This window comes from Aethalodelphis obliquidens, unplaced genomic scaffold, assembly GCF_003676395.1.
Source record: "Aethalodelphis obliquidens isolate GAN/ISIS:26980383/991018 unplaced genomic scaffold, ASM367639v1 scaffold27, whole genome shotgun sequence".
Taxonomy (NCBI): domain Eukaryota; kingdom Metazoa; phylum Chordata; class Mammalia; order Artiodactyla; family Delphinidae; genus Aethalodelphis; species Aethalodelphis obliquidens.
Window position 1 is genome coordinate 9,117,733 of NW_020837971.1, and position 17,864 is coordinate 9,135,596.

General features: G+C 38.9%; 1 protein-coding gene across 2 annotated transcripts in view; it reads left to right on the forward strand.

The window, feature by feature from the left end:
• PRKAR2B (protein kinase cAMP-dependent type II regulatory subunit beta) overlaps window positions 1-17,864 on the forward strand; it is a 110,158-nt gene that overhangs the window by 68,930 nt on the left and 23,364 nt on the right. For both annotated transcript variants that reach the window (XM_027123900.1, XM_027123899.1), the window contains exons 3-4: window positions 1,094-1,146; window positions 8,272-8,355. In XM_027123900.1, the coding sequence (XP_026979701.1) occupies window positions 1,094-1,146; window positions 8,272-8,355 (137 nt within the window). The remainder of the gene's footprint in view (window positions 1-1,093; window positions 1,147-8,271; window positions 8,356-17,864) is intronic.

A 17,864-nucleotide genomic window follows, 5' to 3' on the forward strand; every position in this document is an offset into this window, starting at 1 on the left:
GCACGTGGTGTGGCCAAAAAAAAAATCAAACTGGATAAAATGATTATAAGAAATATGACAAAGTGGTATTGAGAAACTGGTATAAGTCAAAAAGAAAACCAAATACAAAAATAAATGCCTCAGACATAGGGACAAAAGAGGAAATACAGTCAGCTTACAATCATTTGAACATTGTTCAAATTCAGTAATACTTAAAAATTTAGATATTTTTTTCATTTAAATTGGCAGAGAGTTTGAGCATTAATATCTAAGTCTGCGGTACCATTTAGAGGAGTCTCCTTACACATTGCTTATAGGACACTGGATGGGTATAATCCCATTGGGAGGAAACATGGTGATAAATATGCCTTAAAAGTTGTCATACCTTTTAGCCCCCAAAATAACATTTGGGAATAATTCCACAGCATAATCTGAAATGTAGACAAATGTTTATGCATGAAGATGTTTATTGCAAGGTTGTTTTAACAGAAGCCAGCTTCGTGTCTAGCATTAGGGGTGTGGTAAATTATAGCTTATGGTAACTAGTTAGCAATCCTTAAAACAATATTTACAAAATGTTTCTAATGACATACAGAATTCTTAAGTGTTAAATGAAACAGCAGGTTTTAAAATTGTGGATGCGGTATGAACTCAGCTCAGAATAAAGACTGGAAAGGAATATGCAAAATATTAATAGCATTTGTTCCTGGAAGATTGAGTTATGATAATTTATGAAAGTTACTCATAACTGCTTGATTAAATTGATCATTTCAAAGCAGACTTAGACTTTGTGTGTGTTCTTTCAGGTAATTTTTTGATCTTATGCATTTCTGTAGCTTGGAAATGAAGATGAAAGAGGTTAGCTATGTTTCTCTGAATAAGAGAAAGGAAGCAGTTATCAGTGTCTTAAAGTGCAGCTTTATATTTTAGTAAATTCCTTATAAATTGCAGTAGCAAACTGGCTTTGGGGGGTAGACTGCTTGCCCTGGATGAGGTGAATTAATGGTTTTTTACACCAGAGCCCTCTTTTTGTTCACTAATTTTTCAAGATATATTTATTGTAGCATGTTGCTTGGTGAAGGAATCTTTAAAATGTCCATTTTTATTTTTATAGTATGTGCAGAAGCTTATAATCCTGATGAAGAAGAAGACGATGCTGAGTCCAGGGTATGTAATTTACTGAATGCGTTAATTTTAAATTATACTCCCGTATTGGATAAAGAAAATAATAATAGAAAAGATGTTAACAGGCATATAGGTTAACAGGGGGCATAATGGAATTATCTTGACTGTTTCTTTTCCTAGCCTTATCTCCTGATAGTTTACTTCTTCTTCATGTTCTGTATAATTACTTCAATCCAAAGCATCTCTCTCTTTGGATAAGAGGAAAGATGAACATAAAAACTCACTGAAGTTGTGGTTTTATTTCTCTTGCAAAAATATAGTCTGTGATGAAAAATGTTTTTAGCTATCTTTCCCAAAGTGATAATGTTATTTTTCTTAGACAAGTAAGTATTTCTAGGAAAGAAAAACGCTGGGAAAAGCCTTCTGCTCCTACTGTTTTATCACAACAGAAGCTTACTCTGAAACAACAACAAAAAATCACAGTAAAATTACATCTAAAATGTCAGTACAGCAGTTACTGTGTTTTAAAATCTGTGAGTCTGATAGTTTGCTCAGAAGCTGATTTCTTGGAGGTCTTGAAGTTTTCGCAAGACTTTGTCCAGTTTGGTTTGAAACAGTTTTTAAGCTGTGTCCTTTAGCTCCATTCTCCTATTATTTATTTAGTAGAAAGTAAACTCAATAGGAGATTACTGAGCCTGGAAATGGAAAGTAATCATGTACTTTTTTTTTTTTTTTGAGTACATACTTTGCAAAAGTTTGTTTTCTTCTATTTGGCCTTAAATAAAAACAAAAATCTGTTTCTGTAGCTCTGAAAAATACTAAAGTAAGATTGAGTTTTAATATAGAAAAGCAGATACTGGATCCCTAAGTCATTACATCATTAAGCTCCCTGAAATATAAATAAAATCCAGTGGTAGAAAGATCAGGAGCTTTAAGTGACACAGAAGATTTTGGAGAAAAATCCCATTTCACTCCTGTCCCCATGGGGATTCGCAGCACCAGACTTGCAGTGTTCATTTCTCAGTATATAACTTACATATTTTGATCAGGTCCATAAATTCCAGTCTGAAAATTATGTTGCCTTAGGATCACGGTATCGTCTCTAATGTGTAATGTTCTGTTACCCCTCCATGTAGTCTGAAAAACCCTCCCCTCTCCTACACTTTATTTATGTATCTCGCAGAAACACTAGTGGGTGACTTCGAAGACAATGTTCTTTGTGTATAAATGTATATGATAAAACTTGATAATTGAGATGTTTGATGAGCTTGTTTAGCTTAGTAAAAATCTAAATTGGAAAGAACATTTAAAAATACAGTTTGAAAACAATATACAGTATCTCATAGACTCGAAAACTGTTAGCTACCATTTGGTCCACGTGATTGATAAGGTGTTTGGCTGGATCACTCCAACTAATTTCTAACAGTCTTGTTGGGGAGGCTATACCAGTTAAAATTCATTTGGCTGTGGGAATAAAACAATCACATTGAGATTAAATACAAAAGAAAACATTGGGGAATTATTGGACATATGCTTGGAAATCTTGTAGAATTCCTGGAAGTGTTAAAGAAAACCCTAGGCTGTGGCTAGCAGGCAGGAGCCAGCCCCCTCTGGGGTCCTTCCACAGCATTTGTGCAGCACCTAAGAGTATCGACATTGAAAGGGACTCAGCTGCCCGTCACTCTTATTGTGTCTCTCTCAGTTCAAAATCCCAGCTTCCCCGTGGAGAGTTTCTCACAGACTTGACTTTGGCTGGGGGACCCCACTTATAAATGAGGGCATCCTGCAAGCCTACTCTTGGGCATATACCCAGAGAAAACTCTTAATTCAAAAAGACACATGCACCCTTATGTTCATAGCAGCACTATTTACGACAGCCAAGACATGGAAGCCACCTAAATGTCCACTGACAAAGGAATGGATAAAGAAGGTGTGGTACATATATACAAGGGAATATTACTCAGCCATAAAAAAGAATGAAATAATGACATTTGCAGCAACATGGATGGACCTAGAGATTATTCTATTAAGTGAATTAAGTCAGACAGAGAGAGACAAGTATCATATGATATCACTTACATGTGGAATCTAAAATGATGTAAATGAACTTATTTACAAAACAGAAATAGACTCACAGACATAGAAACAAACTTAGGGTTACCAAATGGGAAGAACGGGGTGGGGTGGAGATAAATTAGGAGTTTGGGATTAACATATACACAGTACTATCTATATATAAAATAGATTACCAACAAGAACCTACTGTATAGCACAGGGAACTATATTCAATATCCTGTAATAACCTATAATGGAAAAGAATCTGAAAAAATATATGTATATATAACTGAATCGCTTTGCTGTATACCCGAAACTAACATAACATTGTAAATTAACCATACTTAAATTTTTTTTTAATGCTTAAATTTTTTAAAAATGTTTAAAAAAATAAATGAGGGCAGTTCCTAGAGAAGGAGGCATCTTTGTGGGTTGGGCATTCACCCTGAGTTGTCCCTGTAACACCCTTCAATGTTACTAATTTTTTAAATTAATTTATTAATGATATATTAATCATTATAATGAAGTGTCTTGGGTTCTCCATTAGGTTGACTCTTCTCTACTAAAAACTGTAATTTTTTTTTACATACTAAAATAAAATATTAAACATTTTAATAAATATTAAAATATTTTAATATTTTTTGTCTTAGATACTATAAGGCACTTGTACCATAGCCCTTGGAAATGATTATTACAGATTTCAAAATTTAATTGGCTCTAAACTGATACTGGAAAATGTCTGTAAGGAAAACATGAAGTGTATTTTGATAAACTAACATTTCATTTGGACATTTTGTCTTATTTTAGAGACCCTATTTATATTATCAAATCCCAAAATCTCAGAGTAGTATAAATAGATACTTATTCTTTGATGTGTATTCAAAGAAAATTCAAACTGATTAAGACTGATTTTGGAAAACAACAAATTAGATTTTGGTTGGAATACCTTTAACAAATGAAAATATAAGGGTTCTATACATCTAGCATGTAGAAACTGGCAGAGAAGAGCTGGTAAATTTAAGAGTGGAGCATTTCTTTCTTCTGTTATTCCCTGAAGTGTCTTGGGAGTGCCTTCTGCATATCTGGCCGGGTGCTGGGTATACAGTGGTGAGCACGATGGAGTTCTTGCCGTCTTGGAGCTTAGAGTCTTAATAGCAGAAGCCGACCACAAGCTAGTAGATTAACAGTCACAAAATATGAAGTGCTAAAAAGACAGTGTAACAGGATGTAGGAATTAAAACCAAACCAAACCCCCCAGATCAACAGCGTCCCTAATGAAATGGAATAGTTGGAGAAGGGCTCCTTGAAGTGAGACCAGAGGATGTACGTGGAGAGTGTCTTGCCAAAAGCCCGGGAGTGCACTTTGGGTTGACCCAAGCCCATCAGAGTGGGAGGAGTCGGAGGCTCTGAATAAAGGCAGCTGTGGCCGACGCTGAGTGGCTGAGGTGAGGGTGGAGAAGGAGTGGGGATTAATTCTCTGTGAATGTGATGGACTCCATTGAGGTTTTAATCTGGAGAATTCGGTTTAAAGTTTTAAAAGATTACTTTCACCTCTGTGTGGAGAATAGATTGGACAGATATGAAAATATCTTGTACAGACTTGCCTTGCTTAACAAAATAGATGCACGGTGTTTCCTTTAAAGAAAACATGTAAGTCAGTGTTACTTATTGTTTTTCTAATTTTTTTTTAATTGAAAGGCAACAGAGGTTATGGCAGGAGTTGAAAGACTTTTCCTGTAAAGCTTTTTTCGGGGGGAATTTTACTATTTTCAGAGAATAAATACTTTAGGCTCTGGGGGCCGTGCTGTTTCTGTCACAACTATTCAGCTCTGCTGTTATAGCAGGAAAACAGACATAGACAACACATAAATGAACGGCTGTGGCTGTGACCCATGAAATCTTTATTTCTGGACATTTGAATTTCATATAATTTTCATGTGTCAGGAAACATTCTTTTGATTTTTTCCCCCAATCATTAAAAAATGTAAAATCATTCTTAGCATAGGGGTCATGCAGAAAGAAATTTGGCCTTCAGGCTATGGTCTGCTGACCCTGGTTTCTAGAATGAACTCTGTGGCCAGCCTACAGCTGCACTGAATCCCAGCTCTACAGCTTCTGAACTGTGTGACATGGAAGAAGTTACCTGGGCCAGTTAATTTTCTTACTTTTTTTCTCCTGAGAGATCACACGGTATTTGTCTTTCTCTGTCTGACTCATTTCACTTAGCATTCACCTGCTTCATGGGGTCTCTTACTAGGATAAAGCTAGTAATAAAGCCCTTTTTAAATTTTTAAAGCCCTTAAAACAGTGCTCGGCACATAGTAAGTGCTCCATCAGTATTTGTTTAACCAATAAGATTTTTATCCTGAAATCAGAAATAAATTTTAATAAAAAACAAAGTGGCCTCCAGTATAATAAAAATCACATTCGGGCACATTGCCGAGGCCTTAGTTATCCAGATGCAGATCTTGTATGTCGGATCACACCAAACCCAACAGAAGGAAATGAGTCTGTAGAAGTAGGAGAGCATCTTCTGAGCAGTTGGTACAGGGCAGGGGAGCGAGAGCTTCAAAGATTCACCCAATTTCTGACTGTTTGCTTTCCAGGACGCAGAGCAGGATTTTCATGGCCGGGGGTGGAGGCTATGATAGATAAAACGGACTCTGGGCACTGAGGAGTGATGGCAGGTAGACGGAAGAAAGGAAAAAGGGAAACAAAGAGGAGAGCAGTAGACAATAGTAGGGGTGGCAGGATGGAGAAACAAGATTTGGACATATGAATTCATAAGAAGAGAAGTAGCTGGAGAGAGAAAGAAGAGGAAAAAGGTGGGTTTTAAAAAAATTTTTATTGACATATAGTTGATTTACAATGTTTCAGGTGTACAGCAAAGTGATTCAATTATATATATAATTTTTTCAGATTCTTTTCCATTATATATATGTATATATTTTTTACATCTTTATTGGAGTATAATTGCTTTACAATGGTGTGTTAATTTCTGCTGTATAACAAAGTGAATCAGCTATACGTATACATATATCCCCACATCCCCTCCCTCTTGCGTCTCCCTCCCACTCTCCCTATCCCACCCCTCTAGGTGGTCACAAAGCAGAAGGTGGGGTTTTGTGTGAGGTGTTAATACAAAGTGAATGGGTCAGGGGAGAAAGACAAATTGATGACAAGGGTAAAGCAGGTACAAGCTGGTGTTAAAAATGATTTAAAAAGACAGTTTAAGTGATACAAACATTATTTAACACTGCACGAAGTGGGCAGTCTCCATTCCCAAGGGTCCAGAGAGCTGCAAAATGGGGTGGAGGGTAGGAAGCTTTTATAGGATAAAGAGTAAGGAACAAGGAAGTAAGCGTAGAGCCCAGATTTGGCTTGGCTTTGGGGGATTGGCTGACTGGATATACTGTGTTTCTGGCAAAGCGGGGCATTTATAGGGACACGAGAGTTATCTAAGCTTTGGTTTGCTGACGTGGCACCCCGGGCAGAGGTGGCTCCCTCTTGGGCCTAGGAAGTCATTTCAGCATCAGCGACACGCCATCCCCAACCTTTTCTCTCTGAGGATAGAGCTGCTCAGCAGGCAAACGTTTATGATTGCTTCAGTTCGGAGTTCCAGATGGCTTTTGTGAAGTGAGAACTAACTTTTTGTTTTATTGTGTTAGCCTTCCTTATTTGAAGTAGGCACGTGTGAATTTTGGTTGGCATGATTTAGTTCGTATCCAAATTTTTAAAGTTTTTTGTATAGCAGTGAGTTCTTAGGCAGGAGGATCTGCTTTTTCTGGGCCCACGTGCCGTCGTAGAATCTAGGTTGAGGTGAATATTGATTGGATAGGAAACAAAAGTCTGCATATCCCTTACCCTTAGAGGAAAAACGGCAGCAACGTCCTCTCTCACTGGCTAATAGTATGTAGCAGTATACTGTGTATACTGCTTTTTGTGTGTGTATAGTATATAAGCAGTACACACATAAATAGTACACATATACTGTACATTTCCTCAGTTGTTCTTGGGCCTCTGATTTTTAGCCATGTGAGATGGGTTTGAAATGCCGATTTTACTTTCCCGTCGCGCTTTTTGATGCATTCACGGGCACAGAGCTCACCGCCGCCTGATCCTGGTTGCTGTGATGGTGGGGCTCCTGCTCTTCAGCATCTCTTCCAGTCACTCTGTGTGTCAACGTTAGGATAGGAAAAGGTGGTGTATGGGTCTCCAGGAGACCAACTCGATGTCTTCTGCTTTTAGGACCATCTCTTGCCTCGCAGACTCATCTTACAGTTACACAGTACCCGCGTTCGCAGAAGAATGGGCCTTCGGGGCCAAGTCCGTGAGCCTTCTGCTGGTCGGAAGGGACTCAAGAGAGTTGGCCGGCCGCACTTACAGAAGGCGTTCTGTTGGCCTTCACCCTCAGGAATGAAAGTTTCCGAGCAAATAGTACACTGCTTTTCTTTGAACTCGTTCTCAGATGAGCGCACCAGGACTGTTGGATTCATTCTCCCTCAGATCCGTAGTCTCCTTGGTGTGACAGCGCGTGATTGCTTGCTCCCTGTGGAAAAGCAATCTCCGTGGGCGTGGTTATTTTATATACATTGTGCATAAAAATGTATTTAACATCTAAGGCAATATACAGGTAAGAATTTACTCACTTCTAGAGACTTTATCAAGTCTTGAAGGAAAGAGCTACATCCTGAAAGAGTATTAAGTTCAATGGTAAAGAGTATGAAACAGTATTAAAGAGTATTAAGCAGAATAAAGGCAGTGTGTAGATTTTCAACATAGCTGTTACAACATGTTGTCCTTTTGTATGTTCCCGCTGGCTGGAGCCTTGGTGTCTTTAGTGATTAGCCAATGCAGACCCTCACAGAATGAACTTGCTAACCTGGGGGAAACACTCCTTTGAAAAACTTTCAAGTACTGTATTGATGAATGTACACCACCTCCCTGAGACGAACTGTATTACTCTCCCCTGTTTAGCAGGCTGGTAGTTAATGTCTAGTCACCTAAAGTGAACCTCAGCACTAACCGTTCTTCTTTCTAATATCCTGCTAGGAAATTTTATCCCTTAAGAGCAAGGTGAGTAGACTAATTGTTAATTTGGTGTCCTTTTAGATTATACATCCCAAAACTGACGATCAAAGAAATCGATTGCAAGAAGCTTGCAAAGACATCCTGCTGTTTAAGAACCTGGATCCGGTAAGATAAAATCTCAATAGTAGCAACGGTTTTTTTTTCAGTGTCCGTGTGGAGAACCGTGCAGGATCTTGGATTTCACCCTCTTTACAAGCTAACATCACCCAGGGCGATGTAAAGGCCCCACTGCAGATGTCTACACAGGAAGTGGGTTGTGTTCTAGGAGCTGGGGAGGTCACTGCTGTCATAGCAAGGAGTGAGCGCCTGTTTCTCGGCGGAAGGCTTCTCTCATCCCTCAAGGTTACTTGCTGCAAACACAGCCCTGAGAAGTGGCCCAGGTGAAGAGAGGTTAAGACTTTGCATTCTTTGCCCACTCAACAGGAACACGTAGGGATGTGCAGGGCCCATGGGGGAATGCCTCTTTCACCAGTCAGTAATAGTCATTATTTTAATGTATGACTTTCATATTATACATATTTTTAAAGTAAAGTTTTACTTGGCTTTAAAGGTAGAGGGATTTTTTTTTCTTTGTAAAGATTTTGAAATCTCTAGTCTTTAGTTTGGGGTGTATTTCTAGAGTGACCGTACTGTTCAGACTTTGCCCTTCACCCTGACCTAAATGCTCTGCTTCCTTCATCATGGATTATGCTTATTCACTGCTATGTGGTCATTTGGGAAAGAGCCCCTGCTGCCATGTTCCCCATGTGAAACCTGAGTCAACTTTGGTAAATTACCTCGATTCTTTCTTCGGTCAAACTCAACATCTTAATAGTTTTCGGATTGATGCCCTAGAGAAGAACGCATTAATCAAGACCCACTCTTTTAAGATGAGGTCTTTTTAAAAAGGCCATTTTTTTGAAGAGGAAAGTACTACTTTATACAGTGTCTTCTATGCTGGGTTATATTATACCCTGAAATTATTTTTAAAAGCTCTTTTGTTTCTAATACCATTTATGCTAATGTTATGTCCTCCAGGATCACATATTATATTGTGTGACTTTGGAGATTTTGTTTTAGGGCCACATAACACAAGTTTTGTCCACTTTGATCCACGTCCTCTAGAGTTATCACCAAGTCTGCAAAACTAGGAGCTCTAAAGAAAGGGTTGCTGGTGGTTCTCTCTCATAATGGAAGAATAAGAAATGGGATTAAGAGAGAAAATTTAGGAATTTCATTTATGAATGGAAAATCTTCCTGGTAGTATTAAATAGTAGAATAAGTGACTAAAAGGAACTTGTGAAATTTTGATGGGCTTCCAAATAAATCTCAGATTTATTTCTGTGAAATAAAGGGCATGAAACTATGATCTCTAATGATCTCCCACCAGAATGAGACCAAATAATTATTAGTGGAAAGATACAACTTTATGTGTGTGTATAAGGTGATAATTTTGCTATTGGAACTAAACTAAGTATTTAATTCTTTTGCTTCAGATACACACGGAAGACAGCTGTGAAATCAATCCTTAGTTTTATCCTTAGGGGTAGGCTTCAGCCAAGAAGGTTCTGTATTTTCAGGCCAGAGCTTTGCATGGGAGAATTTCAGGGTCACCAAAAACAGGGCTTCTCAAGCTTTAATATGCCTATATATCATCAGAGGATCTTGTTAAAAATGCAGATTCTGGTTGAGTAGATCAGTAGTGGAGCCTGAGAGTCTGCATTTCTCACAAGGTCCCAGGTGATGGCAACGCTGTCAGCCCACAACCATACTTTGAGTAGGAAGGACCAGAGCCCAATGTGAAAATGTTCGAGGTCAGTATTTTGGTACTATCATATGTTATTTTGTTTGCATGCTTCCCTATTCAATTCAACCAGTATTTTAATGCTTCAGCAGTGACCGAACAGTGATACTGTGGAGTCAAACACTGAGTGATGAACAGGCATGAGTGAAATCACTGCCAGTTATAATTTCCTGGCATGCTGCCTATTCTATTCCATCCTCTAAATTAAATTGATTTTTCTTCCATTTCAACTTTAACTCTTTTAAAGCATTGTGAAAATTTTGGTTGCATTTAAAATAATAAAAAAAAAACCTTTTCCTGGTATATTCTGGCAGGGAGCATCTTTAACTAAAATGGTTATTTTTATAAACATAGGTGTTTTTTAAGCCTTTTTTTAGATTTTGCTGCTCTGATGAAGGTCTTCAATATATATATTTTAAAGGTCACAGTTCATAGGGACAAAAAAGAAAAAGCCCGTTGATGGAATTACAAAGTTCATAAGTTACCATTATTGAATGTTTTATAGGGAGGAAGTAAATATATTTACATAGTTGTTTACAAGAGACCTTTTTTGAATTTGAGCTCATACCATCTTGATTTATTTCCCTACTATCTTAAATCCTTCTAAGAATGACACAAAATATAAATAAGTAACAATTAACTCTTCTCAGCAAATAACCACCTGGAATAAGAAATTTTTCCCCAAACATAGCAGATTGAAGATTTTAAGTTAAGTTCATATTTTAAGCAGCTTTCTAGTTTTTTATTGTATACATTTTTTGTCATAACCCAAATGCATTTAAATTGAATTATATATTCCACTTATATAATCTGCCTATCATATAGCAGCTCCTTTCAGGTCAATTCCTTGACCAACCACTGTGTTCCAAGGCCTGTATGAAGGCGTAGGATGCCACAAAAATACTTAGACATGGTTCTTGTGCTCTTGGAACTTATCATTTAGTGAGGGATTCAAATACACATACAAAGCAATTTGGTAAAACATGATAAATGCTGTAATACGGTCAGGGCGCTATGAGAGGATGAGGGTCTCTCAGCCCCACGTGAGGATCCAGGAAGCTGGAGAGGCCACCTGAGACGAGCCTCAGAAAATGAGTTGGAAATCGCAAGTTGAACGAAAAGCACAGAGCGCGTTAACGCTGGAGTCTAAAGTGAAAGACATCCAGTGGCGGGGCTCAGACGTGCGCGCCGTGTCAGGAAGGAGCACCGTGGCAGTGGACACATACTATAGACAGTAGCATTTTAAGCAGAGAAAGTAACAGTCAGGTGTGTCTGGGGTCACTGTGGCGGCAGGGTAGGGCGTGGAGTTAAAGGCGAGAGACGGATAGGTCAGGAACAAAGGAAAGGAGCTCAGTGAGGAGACCGCACTGCCCTCCGTGCCAGGAAATGGATCCAGGAAAGAGCCGTGCTGCGGTCCAGGGAGAAGAAACGCGCCCAACTAAGGAGAAGGGGGGAAGGGATGGTTTCATAAAATACTCAGGACGAGCAGAAGTTGGTACCTGCTGACTGAATGAATCGAGACCTGACAGAAATAGTCTCGGATGACCCCCAGTGTCTGGCAGCGGAGGTGGTACCGTTTCCTGAAATGGAAAAACTTGGAAGGAGGAAGGGGAAGCCGTAATTACTAACCGGCAAGAAGAACAGTCTTGGCTTTGCATCCACTATCTCACTTGACTTTCCTCAAGGCGTTGTTTAGCTTGAAAATCTAGCACCTCCTAGACCTCAGAACAGTTTTCCTTAGAGTTCTGTATATTCATACACTGAGCACAGCATTTATAATTATTAACCTCTTTGAAGATATTCTTTTCATGAATATTTTAATGCTCGACTCAGCAGGCCATTTTTCTTCTGAAATATTTCTAATTTTAGGCAAACTGAAATAATCTTCTTATGCTATATGATAGGCTCTTTGATTAATGGAGAGTAAATTGTTATTTTTTAAGGGAGTCAAAGCCCTTTTACCGAGCTCAGTCTCTAATTTACATTCTGTAGGCGAATAAGATGTGGATTTCCTACAGTAGCTGTCAGTCACTGAGATAAGCCTCTGCATATTGAATATTTCCTACGTTCTTTTCACTCTGTGCATAATTATGGGGAAATTACATTTTGATTGACTAGAAGAGACACCTGTCACATAGAGAAGTTCTAAAAGAAATAGATGTTCTGTATTTTATCAGGGATTACTTTTTCATTTATCCATGTACAAATTCTTAAGCGTGATAACGTTTTAAAAGGCAGCTAATTCCAAGATAACAAAAAAAAATTTACTATAGCGCCATATTTCATCTTTTTCTCCACTTGACATTCAGGGCTAGACCTAGCTAATCAATAAAGCCGATCGTCCCCCTCCATCTGCTCTAAACGAGTTGAAATATAAATAATAAGCAAAATAAAATGTTAGTAAACCATTTAATCAAACTTCATAATTTTAATAGGTGACCGTATGTCGCCTGGGTTGATGAACTCCCAATTAGCAGCACATCGAGAAGGCACTGTCTTACTGCCCCCCGTTGGCTTCGTCTTCAGCCCTGGCTGCTGTTTCACACATAGGTGCCAGAGCTTACAAGGGAATCCAGGGAGGGGATGAAAGCCACGTCCTGCAAACCCATCACCATCTTTCTTCCCAAAGTTTTTCTTACCCACATGAAGATGTAATGTTATATTCTCTGTTTAAATGGAGAGTTTGGTTTTTCAATTAATTAAAAATTTTAAATCAGTATGCATATAGAATTTACAAAAATTCAAAAGGAACAAAAGAGTAGTCAGTGAAAGGAGATCTCCCTTCCATCCCTGTCTCCCAGCAATCCAGTTTCTCAGGAGCCAAGTTCTTTTAGCACTATCGTGCATATTTTTCTAGGGTTACTCTATGTATATACAAGTATATTCTTTTTAAAATTTCGGTGGCAGCAAACTCTACACGTAGAGTTCTTACCCAGTTCTTTTTTTTTTTTCTAACAGGTATTCTGTATTTATAGCGTTTTCATATTCTTTCTTAAAATTATTTTTATCAGTATTTATTTTTATAAAAGTTTAAATTGGTAGCATTTATGTATTATAAAGCTAAACCATGAAAACACATTGCGTTTTGCTGTTGTCTAATGTATTAATATTGTATATACAAGAAGAGGCATCCCAAATAATATTGAAAAAGAAGAACAAAGTTGAAGGACTCACACTTGCCAATATCAAAACTTATACCTCAAAGCTGCAGTAATCAAAGCAGTGTGTTGGACTTCCCTGGTGGCGCAGTGGTTAAGAGTCCGCCTGCCGATGCAGGGGACACGGGTTAAAGCCCCAGTCCGGGAAGATACCACGTGCCGCGGAGCGGCTGGGCCCGTGAGCCATGGCCACTGAGCCTGCGCGTCCGGAGCCTGTGCTCTACCACGGGAGAGGCCACAGCAGTGAGAGGGCCACGCACCGCAAAAAAAAAAAAAAAAAAACCAGTGTGTTACTGGCATAGGGATAGACATACAGAACAATGGAATAGCGTTGAGAGTCGAGAAACAAACCCATACATCTATGGCCATTTGATTTCAACAAAAATGCCAAGATCATTCACTGGGGAAAGAATAGTCTTTTCAATAAATGGTGCTGGGTCAACTGGGTATCCACACACAAAAGAACAAGGTTGGACTCCTACTTCACACCAAGTACAAGAATTAACTCAAAATGGATCAAAGACCTAAATGTAAGCTGTAAAACTATAAAACTCTTAGAAGAGCTTTATAGAAGGGCCTCGTATTCAGAATATAGAAAGAACACTTAGAACTCAACCACAAAAGGACAGACAACCCAACTTTAAAATGTGCAGAGTTCTTGAATAATAGACATTTCTCTAGAGAAGATATACAGATAACCAATAAGCACATGAAAAGATTCTCAGCCTGGTTAGTCACTAGGGAAATACAAGTCAGAACCACAGTGAAATACCACTTCACCCCCACTAGGATGGGTATCGTTTTTTTAAAAAGGAAAATAACAGGTGTTGGCAAGGATGTGGAGAAATCGGAACCTGGTACATCGCTGGTGGTAAAGTAAAATGGCCCAAGCACTGTGGAAAACAGCCTGGCCGTTTCTCAAAAAGTTAAACATAGAATTACCATATGACTCAGCAATTTCACTCCCAGGTGTAGGTCCAAAAGAATTGAAACAGGTGTGCCAATAAATACTTGTATATGAATGTTCATAGTCTCACTATTCACAATAGCCAAAAGGTGGAAAGAACCCAAGTGTCCATCGACAGGTGAATGGGTAAGTAAGTTGTGGTGTGTGTTCGTATATATATATAGTGGAATATTATTCATCCGTAAAAAGGAATGAAGTATGATATATGCTATAACATAGGTGAACCTTGAAAACATTATAATGAGTGAAGTAAGCCAGACACAAAAGATCATGTATTGTGTGATTCCATTATATGAAATATCCAGAATAGGTAAATGCACAGAGACAGAAAACACATTGGTGGCTGCCAGGGCCTAGTGGGGGGGAGAATGGGGAATGACTGCTTAACGGGCGCACGGTTTCCTTTTGCGGCAACGTTTTGAAAGTAGGTACAGGTGGTGGTTGCACAACTTTGTGGCCACTAGTCCACTTTAAAATGGTTAATTTTAATGTGACATGAAATTTTACTTCATAAAAAATGTATATGTAATCCATCCGAACATGTTGATTTACTTTAGTTTTAATATTTAGTGGTTAGAACACACTTTAAGGATGAGTTTGGGATTAACATATACACACTACTATATATAAAATAGATAATCAACAAGGACCTACTATATAGCACAGGGAACTATATTCAATATCTTGTAATTACCTATAAGGGGAAAAAAATCTGAAATGTATGTGTATAAGTGTATCAGTTTGCTGTACACCTGAAACTAACACAACATTGTAAATTAACTGTACTTCAATCCTAAAAAATGGTTTAAAAAAATCAGCTGTTTACAGAATCGATCACTGAAGCATCTCCTCAAAATCCCTGGCTTCCAGAAAACAGTTTGAAAACCACTGAGCCCTTTTGACAGCATGTGGAAGGTGGTGAGCCTGTCTTGACAGGAACAGGGAGCTCATCTCTTTGCCCTGTCACTGCTAGAGAGCTGTCCTTCTTAGACAGGTCTTAACATTGTTCCAAAATCTCCAGAAACTTCCACCCAGCAGTCCCAGTCCTGGCCTCTGGAATCACCGACGACATCATTGTGGCTGCAGATAGCATGTGTTCGCTGAAGTTCCTCCTACATCAGGGTTTCAGATTTCCTGATTGCCCTTCTTTGAGTGTTCTCGTGCTTGTCAGCAACTCCAGTAAAAGATAGGGGTCTCAAAATCCATACTTTTTTTTTTTAATAGCTGCATAGCTTTCCAGTGCATGGATGTATCAAACTTATTTATCCAGAGACCTGTAGATAAACTTGAGTTTTCAATTCTTTGCTATTACAATGCACATTTTGCAGTGAAAAATGCCCATGCACATGTCATTTCACAAATGTGTTATAGAATAACTTCCTAGACAAGGAATAGTGAGGTGACGGGTAGCGTGTTTGAAATGATACCGACTGTTGACAGTGCGCCCTCTGAGACCCGTTCCCATCAGCCGTCTGCCGGAGGAACCCTCCTTCCCACACCATCTCCACCAGTGTGTTAGTCTAACATTTTTATGTTTCTGAATCTGGCAGGTGAAAAAGGGTATCTCCTTTCAATTTTGATTTGCATTCCTCTTTATTTTGAAAGAAGTTGAACATCTTTTTATGTTTTTAAGAGCCCCTTCCCCCTTTTCTGGAAGCTTTGCAGGTCAGATCTGTATCTTTGATGTTCTAAAACCACACTGTTGTGTGTGTGTGGAGGTTCTGGTCCTTGATTGTGCCGGGCCCTTGAGTGAGCCCTTTCAGTCTGAAAACTTACATCCTGTGGTTCTGGAAAATTCATTGCGTATTTCTTTGATGATTTTCTCCCCTTTGTTATCTCTAATATCACTTTGTCTGGAGCTTCTGTCTTTTCATCTGTCGCCTTTCTTTGAAGTTTTTATTTTAATTTACCTTCTTAGTTCTTTTACGAGAAAATTCTGTAATGGGGGGTACATGTCACACATTTGTCAAAACGCACCAGGTGTACAGCACCGCACCAAGGGTGAACCCAGATGTCAGCTGTGGACTTTGTGTGATAATGATGGCGGTGTAGGTTCATCACTTGTAATAAATGTACCTGCTGGTGGGGATGTTGACAGTAGGGGAGAGGCTGGGTGGAGGCAGGGGGTTTATGGAACTCTTTATGCTTTTCGCTCCATTTTGCTGTGAACCTAAAACTGCTCTCAAAAATCAAATATTTAAAAGGCAGAAAAAAATGTGGTAATCATGTTTTCAGTTTTCAACTTACCCATTTTTCTCTGATTGGCTCTTTTTCTAAATAGCCTGTTTTTCATCTCATGGATATAACATTGTGTGAATATCTCTGGGTATACAAAGTAGAACTTGCTGAAAGCTCATCACTGTTGTTGAATTTTCTAGCTCATTTGGTGTCACACTGCTGTTTATCTTAGTCTTGTAGGCTCCCAGAGGGGCCACGGAAAGCTGATGTGGAGCCCTGAGTAAGCATGCCAGGGCTGTCCACCAGTGTCCTGCTGGTTGAGTGACAGGGGGCCAGCTGTTAACATGGGGGAACCCCTCATCCCAGCAAGTGAAGGTCCTTGTTCCAGGGCACCAATCTTCACAGTAGCTGTTCTAGTTCTCTCTTATTTATTTAGTTTCTCCCAAGAACCTGACTCTGATTTTTTGTCTGGGAAGAATTGGGGTTAATATTTGGTTGCCAGGTGTTCTGTGTTCAGGGTTGAGGCATTTGGAAGGAAGGTATCAACGGATCGTGGAGGATTTTGAATCGGTCTACCTGTTTCAGCTGTGTCTCAGTCCCGTTCTGACCGGACCGGGTGTTTCCCAGTCTGGAGCCTCTGGAGCTCTGATAGGTGGTCAGTCCCTCCGCACTGCAGGCCCACCTGCCCTTCTCTGGGCTGCATGCTCTCTCTGCCCCCATTTAACTTCCCTTTGCTCTAGAAATCTCCCCTCCAGTTTCCCCTTCCCATTCTCATGGTTGTGGAGTCGTACCTTGATAGTCTCTGTGAAATGTTAATGGCGTCTCAAAAAGAAGAGAATCACACATGGTCTGTTCATGCTCTGATCCAGAATATTTTGTTTCTTCAACCTGTGTTTTCTACTTGCATCTTTTTCACCCTCTAATCTGTCTTCAGCTCCTTAATTTGTTTATAATACTAATTGATTTTGGCCTGGGAGTTACTTGAAGCCTTCTTATGACTTCTGACTTTCCTGTTACTGTGCACCATACTGTTTCTCCATATCCATTTGTTTTTAACTATTCAGACGTTTTTGAATTGTTCCTGTATTTGTTCTGAGGAAAGATTTCTTTTGCCTCCTAGTTTATTCTCACTAGGTAAGGTTTATCCTTAAGCCTTGACAAGCACACTTTAGCAGAATAAAAATTTTTAAATAGTTGTTGACTGATAGGTTTGATGTTTCTGGCTTCAGTTTTAATAAATCTGTCCTAGGGTGGTATATGGTTGCTTCTTGAAGAGAACCTTGGTGACAAAAGATAGTGGTGGAATATTGGCTACAATCTTTTTCGGTTTTGCTTTTGTTGGTTTGGTTTCTATTTTGTTTTTAGTGCTACACCAAGAAGGATTGGAGTCAGGATTTAAATTCACTAAATATTTAGGTAATCTCTATATAAATTTTAGTGATGACTAAAATAGGGAAGTTTTTTAAAAGTTTAGGTATCTTTAAAAGACATTTGCAGTAGTTCTTTATTAACTTGATCATTTTAGTTG